This window comes from Wolffia australiana, chromosome 1, assembly GCF_029677425.1.
Source record: "Wolffia australiana isolate 7733 chromosome 1, ASM2967742v1".
Classification (NCBI taxonomy): Eukaryota; Viridiplantae; Streptophyta; class Magnoliopsida; order Alismatales; family Araceae; genus Wolffia; species Wolffia australiana.
In genome coordinates, this window is record NC_135835.1 from 10,210,900 (window position 1) to 10,226,273 (window position 15,374).

A 15,374-nucleotide genomic window follows, 5' to 3' on the forward strand; every position below is an offset into this window, starting at 1 on the left:
TTGAACTTGAACTATATCATTGAGAAGAGTTGGAAAACAGGATGAGGAGATCCATCATTGCTTCGATCGTATGGGTATATCTAGAAGCTTGAAGAGAATCCCAAGTAATTGGTTCCATATAAGGTAATAAGATCATCATCAAATTTTTAGTTTATTCCATTTGATTTACATTTTTTCTACTATTTTTATCGATTATAATTATCAATCATTCCTATGAAAACTTCTAGCAATAATTGATTAAATTTCTACGTAGTGTAAATTATGTAAAGTTTGATATTTTCAATGATTCCATCATATTCTTTTAATTTATGTTACCTTTAAGTGAATTAAGTATACTTTGACTACCACTAAATATTGCCTTATTCCTATCTTTTCGTTTATTTTTGAAATGGGTTATTCCATATATGCATTTTTTGTGAATAAATACAAAAACCAATGGCAAATGAGGAAAAATTAAATTTAAAGTTAAACTTTTAAAGGCTTGATATTTTTTATGACAACCAAGCCATAAGAGTAAAAATAAGTATTATTTTAAAATAATACTGATTATCTATCTGTTTTAGATTTTTGGTCTGAAACTTTAAAGAAACTAAAAGTTTTCGGGGATAGCTGGTTGTAGAACCAGATTTTATTGTCTTAAATAGTTAGAAATAAAAGTAATAATTCATTTTATCAAACATTATTTAGCATACATGAAGTGAAACACTTGATCTTAACGGAACAAAATAAAAGCAGTATACTCTATAGTATCCACATTTATATCAGGAGATAAAAAATTTTATTTTAGAAATATGTTCACATCTTGTTTAGTTTTTGTTTGTATGTTCACAATTGTAGACAAACCGAGGAAATGATGCTGAGCTAATTTATTAACAAAGATGCAATTAATTTAGATACCTTACCCCATATTTGTAGTTACAATGATGATTTATTATGTATTGATTTTTTGAAAAATCTTGAATGTTTCCTTAAAGTGTGACCTGAATATCATTAAATTTTCTTCTCCGCGATATTTTCAAAAATTGGGTATTGACAGCTGAATCTAAGAAACATTTGTCTTCACAAGGGAGAAGATGGTCTCCTTAAAAAAGAAGCATGAAGGTTTGGGTGTTGCAATATCCTGTGACAAAAGCTTCTGAAATGGTCAGAGCATTATATTTGTTTTCTCTTCATAGCACGTGTGTAAGGACATTACAAATCGGATAATGAAATATTTTTCATTTAAGGAAAAACTCTACGTACTTTAATTCTAATAAAAAAATAGTCTAAGTACTTTTTGAACTTCAGGATACAAGATTTTTCTGACATAGGTAAGAGATGCACTTGTAGATCTTCTATGAATTTTGTCACCTTCCCATTTGGATTGGGACAGAATAAAACCCTTTTTGTTCTTAATGAATTCTATTCATAAGAAATATTGTGCAGGACCTAGGTCTTTAATTGGAAATTTTGAATGTAAATGACCTACAAGATTCTCATCGTCTGATATATTTGGACAGATTATTAGTACATCATCTACATATATTGTTTTAAACCATAAATTTAAATACTAATATTCGGATTTTAGGATTCCACTGTGGTAAACAACAAAATATACCTGAGGAATCTCGCCCTATCTGTTCAATATAGCCCTATTTGAACAATTCGCCACCAAGAATATTCAAATACAATTTGTTCGAAGAGAAGAACACCTATCTGATGCATTGACAAAACCTCTAAGCCAACAGTGCTTTGAGCTTCTATGTTCCAAGCTCAACGTCTTCACCTCGCCATTGTGCTTGCGGAAGTGTAGACAAGTCAAAAACTCAGCATTCTGTCGTCAGCCAAGTCAGCAAGGAGCGCAATGTAGGCCAATAGGATTTCATTTTAATAGTAGCTAGTAAGAAGTTAACACATTCCCCTTCATTTTGAGATTAGACGGCTAGGAATCAATATAGGATTACACAATGATAGGATTAAATCTGAATGGACAGGATTACACATAGATAGGATGAATCTAGATGGTCAAGATTACACATATATTGGGAACGATCTAACGGTTCTCTTTTATCTTGGGATAACCGTTATGTTTGTTCGAACGGCAAGGATTAAGACGTAGATAATTAACTATTATATGGTAATATAAAATACAAAATCAGATTATTATGGGTCAGTGAAACGATCTCAACCATCTTCTTCCTCTCTCTCTTCTCTCTCTCCTTTTCCTCTTTCCCCCCTCTCGTTCTTCTTCTAATACGAATGTTGTTCGTCTCCCTTCCACAGGCACAGGTTCTTACAACCTCTCCCATTGTAATCGTCTCTCTCTATTTCTTAGACACACATATGTATATATATCTATCTCTACCGTCATCTTTCCCCCTCTCACACAGTCTGTCTCTCTCTTGTCTCCATCTCCTTCTCTCATCTCCGAAGGGGCATTCGCTCGCCCCATAACTATATTGTCTTTGTTGTCGTATCAGGTATTCTTAGTTTTTTCTACAGCTCATTCACAAACTTATGTTTGCTTCTCCTTTCTGTTTTGTTTAGTATTTTATTTTATGTATCCTATACTGTGTTAGTTGAAGGAACAAATCTGCACAAAATTATGTTATATATTTTTTTTCATTTAATCATTGTGATTGACTTCTAACAATATTTACGAAGAAGCCTGATTTTGTCTAGTGTAAAGTAAATTGTGGTATAGAAACAACATTTTGTAAGTCACAAACACAAGTTTCCATTTTGGATAACATATAAATACGAAAACGATGGAGTACACTGAAGCACAATCTTGCCTATGATAACGACAAAACCGAGCGGTATTCCTTTTATGTTAGTGCCGACGGCAATCAGTGATCCAATGGAAATCTAGTCAAAGCGCCGGATTTAGCGACGAAGTGGGATTCTTTCACGCCGAGCCGCTTTTTGTTGGGGGTGCGTTGCTGGGATAAGCATTAGCCAAACGCTAGTAAGATCCTCCCGCCCTCTTTAGCTTGTTTATTTGACGACATCAAATGGAGAAAGAGTTCGCAGTGCAGCTCATGGGGCCAGCATCAATGATGATCTTCCAGATATCGATTTAAAAAATAATAATTGAAGAGCAGTTAGGATCTTGCGCATGCCCATCTTTGGATTGCCTTTTGACTTCATCTTTAGAAGATCTTATCTTCTTTCACGAGTTCTGTATGTCTGGCAGAGGCCCACCACGCTAGACCGCCATTCTACGATGGGCCAAGCTTCGGTGTTCGGTGGTCAATGATGGCAGTTGGACAGAAGTAGAGGAAGACACGCATGAGCAGTCGGGTAATGCATCCATACACAGTACACACTCACATTGATGCTAAGAGATGGGTTCTTAGTTGCTCCCAATGTCGATTTATTTTATCCCCTTAATAGAAAAAAACTTTCTACGGCCTTTGTCTCGTCTGAACGCGCACTTGTTGTTCACACCTTTCAAATCTCTACATGTTTCTTATAAAGCGTAAATATTAGGCGGATAACGCTCACCCATGACCCCAACGCTTATGCTATGGCGAGAGGATCCAGTCTTACTTCACCTCTCCTGTTCTTTGTGCTGCTCTTCTCATATGGTATTATCTCTTGACCTCCTCCATTCTCGTGTAGTATTACCCTATTTACAGCGCCTGGTTTAATTGAAGGAAATGCGGAGCTCAGTCGGAGCTACTACGCCGAGAGCTGCCCCAGGGCAGAGGAGATCGTCAAGGAACAGGTGAAGCTGCTGTATGAGAAGCATGGCAACACCGCCATCTCCTGGCTTAGGAATCTCTTTCACGACTGCATGGTCGGGGTAAGTGTGTCTCAGAGCTGAACTCCTCTTGTAAACGGAGAATTCAACTTATCAGTTCGTCAGGGATGCGACGCATCGCTACTACTAGACACAGCCGGCGCGGTTGTGTCGGAGAAGGCCTCTCAAAGGAGCTTCGGCATGCGAAATTTCAAGTACGTTGAAGTTATTAAAAGCGCCGTTGAGCGAGAGTGCCCGTCCACGGTCTCCTGCGCCGACATCGTCGCCCTCTCTGCCCGCGATGGTGTAACTATGGTATACTCTGCCGCTAAATTAAAGTCCATGAATTATCACGGTTAAAATAAAATATACACACAGCTCGGAGGGCCGTACGTGGCCATGAGAACGGGGAGAAAGGACAGCAAGGCGAGCCACCGGGATATGGTAGACGATACCATTCCCAGCCATGACTCCGACATCTCACTCGTCCTCTCCCGCTTTAGCTCCATCGGAATCGACACAGAACACGCCGTCGCCTTGCTAGGTAACTCTGCTACGTTAATTTCTTGGCCGTTCTTGTTCCTTAGTTATGGAGATGTGGAATTTCTTCTGAAGGAGCGCATTCCGTGGGCCGCGTCCATTGCATCAACTTGGTTCAACTTCTTTACCCTAGCGTGGATCCCACTCTAGACCCCAACTACGCGGCTTATTTGAAGATGCGGTGCCCGACTGCACAGCCGGATCCGGCGGCCGTAGCCTACGGCCGGAACGACAGGGAAACGCCCATGATGATCGATAACGTGTATTACAAGCACTTGTTGCAGCACAAGGGGCTCTTGTTGGTGGACCAGCAGCTGGCGTCGGACCCCAGAACTGCGCCATTTGTGTTAAAGATGGCGGCTGATAACGGGTATTTCCTCCAGCGCTTTTCCGAGGCGCTACTGCTGCTATCGGAGAGCAGCCCCCTTCTCGGTGACCAAGGGGAGGTCAGAAAGGACTGTCGCTTTGTTAATGCTGGTTAAAGCAAAGTAAGTTTCCGCATGTTTCGTGCTGGGTTCGATGTCTCGCTCGTATGGAAATAAACCATGTTAAGATTACTTTTTCGTCGAGTTCTACGACATTCATATTCATGGTCCAATAAGAGAGAAACACAGAAAGAGCAAGAGATAGGGGGCTTAATTGATCCAGAAACCTCCCGGCCTCGAACGGTTTATTCAGATCATGTACTTCTTCCTGGACGCGTATAAAACCCGTCTGTGGCATTTTTGTGGCGCCTTTCAGCCAGCAGTTTTGGCGATTCATTGTCATATATAGGGAATGATCATATCAGTTTTAGTTTAGTTTTTTATCAGAAGAATATACCGGAAGTTCTGTTCATTAAAACTGATGAAATTGTTAGGTCTATTGGTCAATGTCAAAGTCAAGATCTAGAAGTGAAATTTATATTTATGGCTAACAATTTCAATGAAAAAAAGTAAAACATCGCTGTTAAAATTTAAAGCAACCATCTTTGTTGAAGGCCTTCGAGGTCAAAAATCATTGCAACGCCCAATGTTTTAAAGGGATAATCACCTTCTAGTAAACTGACGGCAAGAAGCAATCGATGCTCTTGATAATCCTCATCTATGTGCACTATAATTACTTATCAGCAATGAACTGTCAATGCCACCAAAATCTAATTATATTGGGATTCAGCACATGCTTCTAGAAAATGAATTTCACTTAAAGATGAAACCGTTGCTCTAAACTAAAATAATATTATACCCAACTTGATGCCTGGATTGATTCCCAATTAAGGGCACGATTGTTTTGTTGAGTTTTTACTTCAGTTTTTGACAGCATATCCACATTTTAAAGTTCAACAAGTACCAACCACTCAAAAATTATTCTTTCAACGGATCATAGGCAGACGAGCATATTTGCATTAAAATTTTGTGCTGTCAAATACAAAGTTTCTTTGTCCGATTGAGAGCTATAAACTGAGAGAGATAAAAATTACTCTGCCCCTATGATGTTTTGGACGAGAACAGAAGTATCCAATTAAATCCAGAGCAGTTCTCATTATGGTTATCTCTGAAAATCTTGGCGACTCTTTTCTTCCATATATAGTCCAATGTAACACGTCTAAGAAAGCATTGTAAGATATCTTCAAAAGGAGGCTGCAGGAAAAATACAAGATCAGTCGCCACACAACGCGATTTAAAATATGTTAAAGGGATCCATCAATACTGAATATTGTGTTTAGAATATCTTCATACAACATATGTTAATGTTGATTTGTGCCCTACTAGAGAACGAGATGAACATATTTTTTTGATTTTATCTCCTCATAGAGAACTAGGTCATGAATAAATTAATCTTTTTTCAAAATTTGATAACAATATACACGATAGCATTACTAACTCATAACGAGTAAATGAACAACTACAATAGTTAATGATTAGGTTTGATGACAATAGCCTATGGCTCATCAATAAACTCATTATCTTATACTTCTAAATTTAAATGTTGAAAGTTTTTATTAATATTAAGATAAATTTCCATGCTATTTTTTAATATAAGAATACATTGTTTTATTCCAATTCAACACCTTGTTAATGGTAAACAAAGTCTCACGTCAGATCCCTTCCACATGTCAGGTGTATTGAACTGTCTCACTACCTTGATCGCAGGAAGACTTAGTAAGAACTGTGATATAGTTTTCTGGGTCTTCCAAATTTTCCAAAATTTTAAAATAACGTAATATAGTATGGAATGCGTAGATAAACAATATCAGAATAAATATTTGATTATTGATTCATTACAAAAGTTACAAATATGTTTTTTTCATCCGCTAATCACCAGGCCCTTGTTTTGGTACATTCCAATGTTAGGGTCCTTCCCCAATACTCACTCTAAATTCTTTTACCTGCAGTGTTACCTTTATCGATGGATTCAGAAATCATATCTGACTATTTTACTTCTAAAAAATCAAAAGAATTACATCTTCATATATTCTTAAACTAAAGACACATACCAGAAAAAATTATGTCATTTCTACCACACTTGAGGTTAACTTTTACGTAACACACATAAAACCTATATTAAATATATCTTATAGAAAATAGCCTCTTTTATATCATTGGTCTAAAATCTTTGACATTTTCGAATGAAGCCTAAGCCAATTCTAAAAATCTCATAAATTTTATAAAACATTATAATGTCTGTGTTATCCCAAGTTATGCCAATGTGCACCTTGGAATATTAAATGGAGATAATTATACTAGGTTATCTTAGGATATAGCTTAGTGGACATTAGGTATCACTATTTTTTTTTCTAATCTAAAGAAACGTAGCATTTCAAGGTAAGTTTTCTCTGAAGAAATATTTTCATTCACAAATCCATAAATGTCTGACTCTTAAATTTTAGAGTATCCTTTGTAACAATCCAACTTATACCAACTCAGAAAACTTCACCGGCTATCACACACCTACGGTTCATTGTTTAAACTAAAAGCAATTGAACCGCCTAGCATAAGATAATATCATTCAAATAATGATGAATTGGCTTGTCACTTGATATACTTTACATCATTTAATTAAAGTTTATGATAAATTAACAACCCAGTCATATATTTTATTGAAGATCAGTGTAATTCCTTAAATTAACTAGTTGTAATGTGATACTCATATAGTAATTGATTATGTGAGGGTGACATCATCTTTCAGAGACAAATCAATGGTCCATGTCAATTTTTCTACATATTTGTATAAACAGCTCATTGAATAAGTCTGTAGGTGGCATGTATGGAGGCATTCTACATACTTTTTTAAGGAGTTTTTTGATATTTTCGGTTTTAATGAGTTCAAGGAAACCAACTAAGCCCTGGCGTCCTGGTTTCCTAAGGATAAATTTCAAAATTCAGAATTAACTAGGAACAAAAATTAGGTAGAAATCCATTTGGGTACCAATTCATTTGGATGGTTTTTCACCTTCGTCATTTTAGTGTCAACCCATGCGTTGGCTGATGGAAATATATGTGGTCGGCAAGCCAATCACACATTCCACATCTCATTCTATGTTCATTAATGGAACATATCCATTATATTGCATGTGTGATGCTTATAATGAAGTACATGAATACATGATCAGATTTAGTGAATTATGATGAGATCGTAATACGGAGATGACTAGTCTTTAAGCATGTGCTCGAAACATTCATATTAGAAGGATGCGCGAAAAAGGACATCAAAGTATCCTAATAGAATAACACTATCTAGCCTCACTCATACCAAGAAAATGGTCGGTCTCGTAGCCATTAGTGTGGAGACACTAAGGATAGATAGTAGGTGATCCTTAGTGGGAAGAGTTCACAGAATTGATCGGTAGGAATCCGTAAATGGTATAATACCAAACTGTTAATCAGGTTGATTCATGTCATGGTTGTGTAAGCGGTCTTTAGACCTAAGACACCAATAAGCTCTTGTAAACGGACGGTTATACTTTGACTATGGCCAACGAGTTTCCAATCATAGGATTCTAAATGGTCTTAGTTCGGGTGTATCAAGAAGTTCACGAAGATGATTGAGTGGTCAAGATGGGATCGTCCATCCTTGGTATCAGAGATGACATTTAAAGGAAGACGATGCGATAAAGTCCTTGGTCAAGGCAGTGAAATATCAGAAAAGAGTTATTCGATGATTTCTAAATGCATCAGTACTAACTTGGGTGACCGATCAGGGTTTGACAGTTGGCCATACCCAAAGTCGTCCAAGGTGCATCAAGTGGATGAGGGACTATACATACACGGTAACCGATGGCGAACATGTTCCATGAGTGAGTTGATATCCACTCCTTTGTTTCTTCTAGAGCACGTGGTGTAGCTTGGCACCCTACGTGTTGGAGACTCAACCTATTGATTGGGTTAAATCAATCTGACATTAATTAGTCTATATGATGATATGGTTAATTAATTTGGAAAGACAACAAAAGTTATTGCGTCGCTAGCATTAACTAGACTGATACATGGGCCTAGAGGGTCACATGCAAATAGTCGTTTGGACGTCGAAAGTTATACTTAAGTTTAGGGGTTTTTGTGAAAAACACCAACTAAATATAAATAGGGGAAGGCCCTGAACGAAATTCACACAGGCCAGAATTGTTTAGGGGCCTCCCCCTTCTTCTCCCTTCTCCTTGTGACTCCTCTCCACTCCCGATGTGAGTGGGACGATATAACGACGATGACGGAGGTTGAATGGGGCTCATCAACAAAAAAGAGGAGATCCGATGTGCCAAGGACCGCGCGGATACGTCTAGAGGCTGTGCACTTGAGCAGCTCGACTCGTCATTCTCGGGGATCTAAGAAATCACAGATGCAATCTGTGCAAAGATTCTTCGATTCAGTGTTTGTAATAATGTCATACAATTCCATTACATGTCTTTTGTTGTTTGGAATCCTCTTCTTCATCCATGTCAAGGCTTCTAGAAGCCAACATTTGCCTCTCCACCAATGAGGCTAGAATGAAATGAAATAGGGTTTTTAAAAATATGAAAGATATTATTTGGCAAATGACAGAATATTGCAAAAGTGGGGAACTCTAAAAGCAGCCCAATTAGTTAAATGAGGATACCATCCTTTTTCTTGAACCCTCACATTTCAAGAAAAAGGGAATTTTGAAATCCATGCATGGAGTTTTGAACCAATTGGAAGCAAGGGGACAATGGCATGGAAATAATGAAGGAAAATAAATGGTCTTTTCCTGGAATGTAAATGATAGTTATTTCTCCTATTTGTCTCTCCTTATTAGGGAAGGAGTCCATAAGAGTCTAGATAAACATAAGGATTTATAGAATCCAGTTATCTGTCCCCATCATCATCATACCAGTCAAATATTTGTCTATGTGGGACAGTAGATGTAAGTAGAATGCTCAACATGATCGCCACTTATGAAATTTATTTTTATATGCATACATGTTTTTTATCTTGGAAGGACTTGCTTCAGATTTCATGTGCGCGACACCATCATGAGCAAGCATTTGGGAACATCAACCATTCTCATACACCGCATACTCACAATTGATGGCCAACAACAGTGGCATAATGCCAAGGTGTGACTAAGAGCAGAGTTCTTGATGTAACACGATACGGCTGAGATCGAGCGGCACATGTTACAACACAAGGAAAGATGAAGGTTTGAGTGCTTATGCGTGATGTCGATGAAATGTACTTGTAAACTCAATGAAAATAATACACAGCAGTACTATCAAGTTCGGACAATCAATTAAGTTGACAGAGTTTGATTAATCACAATTGGACTCCTCAACGTCCCTTCGGACCAATTAGACGACTAAGTAGCGAGGGATGTTGTTAATACCCGAAGGCGTCCAATCCCCTACCGATAAGGAATAGCCGTATCACAAAGATTTATCCTAACTCTCTCAAATGTTAAGTGGCTAATCCTATATTGACGTGATTGAAGTCTCGGAGGCAACTAAGAACACAAATCAACGGCATTGAAAGATGTAGTTGTAACTGCGAACGAAGGGACACGATCGAACCTGATGGGCTAGGGCCGTAGTCCTTGGCGATGCCTTACGAAAATCAGGTCGAGGGCGCGCGGTGCAATAAGGGCAGGGGAAGGTGATCACGATATGAGGCACCTACACACACGAGTAAGTGGTGCACAAGGTTGCAGGTATTGGCATTGGCAAAGCAGGAAGGCCGGCGAAGCTCGCGCCTACTTGAGCGCTAGCGGCGCAGAAGCGCCAGCAGAAATGGTCTCCATGTGAGGGCTAGCGAGGCTCGCGGGCTTCATGCACGCAGGCGAGGCTGGTGTGTATGGGTGTGGTGGGATCAGTGCGCGCGTGGGCATGAGGATGACTACTGCGGGCGCGTGGCGTGAGGTGACACTTGGACACGCAAGCACGGTGATTGGCGCACGCAGCACGGCAAGTGTGGCGCGCTGCGCGACAGGTTGCGGGCGGGCATGGGGTCCCAGCATGCGCACCGCTACAGCAATAGGCGGGCACGGCAAGCAGATCGTGGCACAATCAAAGACGATACAACTTGAGCGATGTTGTGGCAAGAAACTATGGCGGCCGTGAGAGGGGTGTCAAGGACATCAAGACTGGGGACGATGATTGCGGGAGGCGGCATCGGTGGCAGCAGCATCGGCAATTTTGATGACAAAAGACAACTCCAAGAATGATCCAAGAATGGGGCTCTTGGCTCTTCTTGATCAATTAACAAACCAAGAATTCAACTTCTTGACCAAAGGCTAGGCATACCGTACAATGGGCGCTGGCGACGGTTCCATCACGGGCAATCATTGTTGAAGACATGGGAACGACGTGGCGAGGAACCTATGATCTAATCTATGAAAGTGATAGAACTCCCAAAAGGGAGGAAGGCGGGAGCCAACTGAAGAAACCTTTCAAATTCAATTAACCCTTTATGGCTCCTCGGGCATGCCTTCTTTCATATAGTGTAAATGGCATGCCCAATTGGGCCAAAGGGGAAGGAAACGTCTCGTGACGTGCAGACTTCCCTAAATGAGAGCTAATGAAAACACACAAATTTGACGAGGCCCAAACACGAATAGGCCCATACACAATTCATAAAGAAAATACAACATGAAAATGCAATAAGTGATAAAACGATCACGACCTGTCGTTAGGCCGTATACTTGAACGTTGGGTCGCAGACGTCGACTCGGGCTGCTCGAGGTGGCTGATGGCATCCTTTGACATTATTGATGAGATAGTCCCCCATCACTTCCTTGTAAACACGCCTATCATCCTGAACCAGAATGCTACAAGATTTTGTGCTCAACTGATGGAATATAAATATAAGTGCACTAGATTGTGACAAGTCTTAAATATGAGTAGTTCTCACTCACATCTCACACTGTCTCACCAGGCAAGGACTTCCAAAGCCAGGTATGTCTAAAAAAAGTGCTAGTTCATATCTATTAATCCCCTTGGTACATCCTTCATACTTTCACTTCTTACTAAAATTCAACGGCTTCCACTACTTTAATCATTTCAGTTATATGTGCCCACTCCTACCACGCATAAGCTTCATCTTTTTCATTTTTAAAACACAACTGGCAGAAATAACCAATGACTAGTCTACCAAAGCTCCATTTTTCAAATTAAAATATGAGGAGCACATAGCAGATCTGTTGGAGCCAGTGAAATTGGGAAGTCAATGAAGCAATAAGTGACAAATTGATATAAAAAACATAAACGTTGTGATTTCTACAAAAAATGTCAATTTATATAAGACAGTTTTCTTGGAAATCATCGGGTGGCAAAAGTTTTAATACATAGTGAGAATGTATCAAAAAGTGCAATTTCAGTTCCAAAATACTTTTAGATCATTTTAAAACAAGTTTCCTTTTTCATTTTATATGAAACACAGATAAAATAGTTATATAGAATTGGAATAAATTCAGTAAATATCTATTTGTCTTATAAATGATTTATCTTATGTTGGAGGGATTCTGGGGTTTCTATCGAGTGAAACTGGACTAAAATTTTATAAATTTCATTCGTTTTCCTGGAATTCGGATTGACAGAATTCCACTCAATCCTATTCCAAGATAAGTAGTCAGCGGTGACCCATAGGGCTGCTAGGCTGCTATTTGGCCAAAATATTGTTTCTAGCACCTAGCAAGTGATACATTTGGGTGGGCGTGTGGGGTAGATTCAAATTCTGTATCGTTTGTTGTATCAATCATATTTAGGTTTTTGTAAGATTGTTTTAGGTTTTACATGAACTTTTGTATGTCCCTTGATAGGTTTCAGGTTTTACATGTGTAAAACAATCTTACAAAAGGGAAAAAAAAGCTGAGACAGAAAATCTGATAAATACGAACCATGTTGGCTTTGCCCCTTGATGAACTTTTGTATGTCCTCAAAGCTTCAGACCACTTTGATCTTTACCCTTGAAGGTTTAGTAACAGACCCAAATGAGATTCAGATTAAGCTTTTTGCTGTATTGATTGAAATTAGCAATGAAATCCAAGGGTGAAACAGTCACATAGGAAACAGAAAAGTCAAAGATCTACACTCGTGAAGAATTCCCAGCTTTTAGTGTCTAACATCTATTCAACTACATTTTCCAGTCACCATAAAAAAATCTTCAGGATTAGCATTCATCCATTAAAATATGGAGGCGGTAATATGGCGTGTTGAACTCATGTAGTGGACCATCTCTAGTGGGTTTGGACAAACTACAGCTTTTCTTTTCATCTGGAATTTCTCTCCAACTCATATTTTGCATCTCCTAAGACTTGCATCGGGTTTACGTCAAGTAGATGTGAGAGAGAAGTCACTTGATTCGATGAGTCTAGTGGCATTACTCTTGAAAACCTGAATAATCGCATAAAATAGAAAAATAATTTGGAATTTATTATATTAAAATGAAAAAAATTTAATGGAGTTTATGGAATTTGGATGTGTTATGATTAAAAAAATTTAATCAAATTTATGAAATTAAAACAAAAATAATTTGGATAGCTGTTATGAACTATTTAAGTTTATCAAATTCCCCCAACTTATAAATTTGTTATGCCTTAAAATTTATTGTCTCGTCCATTCATCTAGGACAAGAAAAACATGAATGAGGTATTAAAGATATATTTTAATGGTGACTTAATGGGAAACCTTCGGCCTTTATGGATGTAAACCATTAACTTTCCTTATGCACTTTAATACATATATTATGAATTGTGTAATGCTATGTCTTAGAAATGAAATTTAATTTAAATTTAGTTGATTCTTTGTATGCATGCACCTCAAGTTCTGTTTAATGCTAAGATAACACAGATGAGGTTAAACCCATCTGTAATTACACTTATATTTTACTTCCCAGTAACATATTTTAATCATTTTAAATAATTAGATAGTAATAGTTCATGCATGAGCCATAATCGACTGTCCTTATTCAGTTTCATCTTAATTACCATCAATGCTCCCTCATTTTTTCCTTCATTCTACTATGAAATCCTACCTTTCTCACTACTAGAAGGGTAATGGTCTCTCTATATATATAGAAAGACTGACTCACAGTTTGTAGTGGACTTGCTCTGTGTGCGTGCTTTCATTAAGGGGCATCTACAACATGTCTGGTAGGGCATCACATGTTGTTAGACCCCACTTACAGGTATCCAACTTCACCTTTGAGAGGGGATCCAGATGGCATATGTGCTTGCCAACTACACGGTAAGTGTTCTCTCAGCAGCTATCTATTTTCTACCTGGCAGGACCTCCCTTAGCATGCAGGAGACAGTCATCTCGTTGAGATTGTTGGCATGCTCGTTATTCACAAACAACACACCCTTGTATTTGATGAACCTCGTTTGAGGCGGATTTCATGGAGCATTGGAGGCTAGCATGTAGGATGGCCAGCCTAGGCGTTATCAATCTCACAAGCTCAAATGACAGTATTTGATGAGGACGAGGATGTCATCTCATACTTCACGCACACCAGCACTCTGGTGGATAAGAACCAGATGTTGGCATACGAGGGCTCCTTCATGACCTGCAAATGTATCACTATTGTATGTCATCCTTTGTGTCATTGATTAGTGAGGTTCAAGAGTTATATGGATGTTTATGCTTGCTCCATGCATACAAACTCTTGAGAATACTGAACTTTCTCAACATTGAATTTATTATTTTGATCATATGCTATCACTGAAGAATAAAACTTTTGAACAAGGCCCATTAGGCCTAAACACCTCTTTCTCCCTTGGTAAAGCATGTAATCCTCTCTTATTTTTATGGGACCACAATTATTCTCTTGTTCCACATGGCATCCGAGCATAACATTCCAGCCTTAAAATTTTCAAATTTTCATTGCCGGATTTCATCCACCGTCAATCCTCCATCCCGCTGGTGATCTCTAGTCTACCGGCTATCTCTAGTCACCCGCCATCCCGCCTACGATCCTCTCACCACCAGACAACCTCTCTCAATATTACTCCTTGACGACCAGATCGCTTGCTGACCAACAATCGGTCTTCCACCATTGGTGATTCTCTCACCGCTGGATGGTCTCTCTCAGCATTACCGCTCGAGGATCGGATCGCTCCTTGGCCAACTACCGGTCTTCAACCATTCAGTGAATCACCAGCCAGGCAGATCGCCCATTGGCTGGATCTGTTGCTTACTGTTTGTCAACCTTTCACCAAAGATCTGCCTGCCATCTGTCCGATGAGGCTCTCTGCTGGATTAGTCCCTCAGGCTCTCACCAGCCGGCCAGATTGCCTATCGACCAGATCTTTAGCCCTCTTGATAGATCTAGATCCAATCGATCGATCCAGATCTAGACGATCAGGATCCCCTCATCTGAATCGACCGGTAGATCTGCCGCTATTGATCATTCGATTGTCCAATCTCCGACTTTGGATCTCACGGTACGGAACATATTGGTGATTCTAACTCAATAGCAAGGACCCTCTCTCCACCTGGATCCATCATGTCAAGACACTAGATCACGGCGCAACTCACCAGTTTGGCTTATGTCTTTAATGGACACAATTATGGATCATGGGCGTGAAGGTTTGAGCTAGTATCTGATGGACACAATTATGGACCCTCCTCGCACGACACTTATTCTACTTCGTCAGCAATGCCAGTATCTGCACCTTCTACTTTGAGGAC

At 39.1% G+C, this 15,374-nt stretch overlaps 1 protein-coding gene across 1 annotated transcript; it reads left to right on the plus strand.

The window, feature by feature from the left end:
• Positions 1 to 3,417: 3,417 nt before the first annotated feature.
• On the plus strand, positions 3,418 to 4,839 carry LOC144705879 (Peroxidase superfamily protein). The gene is made up of 5 exons (XM_078578736.1): positions 3,418 to 3,569; positions 3,639 to 3,787; positions 3,851 to 4,039; positions 4,103 to 4,268; positions 4,340 to 4,839. The coding sequence occupies exons 1-5, from the start codon at positions 3,509 to 3,511 to the stop codon at positions 4,744 to 4,746; spliced, it is 972 nt and encodes a 323-aa protein (XP_078434862.1). The 5' UTR covers positions 3,418 to 3,508; the 3' UTR covers positions 4,747 to 4,839.
• The last annotated feature ends 10,535 nt before the right edge of the window (positions 4,840 to 15,374 follow it).

Bases quoted from the DNA above. Each gene is read 5' to 3' on its own strand.
- LOC144705879 (XM_078578736.1), top strand. From the start codon at position 3,509: ATGGCGAGAGGATCCAGTCTTACTTCACCTCTCCTGTTCTTTGTGCTG. The intron at 3,570-3,638 runs GTATTATCTCTT...GTTTAATTGAAG, and splicing joins TGTGCTGCTCTTCTCATATG to GAAATGCGGAGCTCAGTCGG. The intron at 3,788-3,850 runs GTAAGTGTGTCT...TCAGTTCGTCAG, and splicing joins TTCACGACTGCATGGTCGGG to GGATGCGACGCATCGCTACT.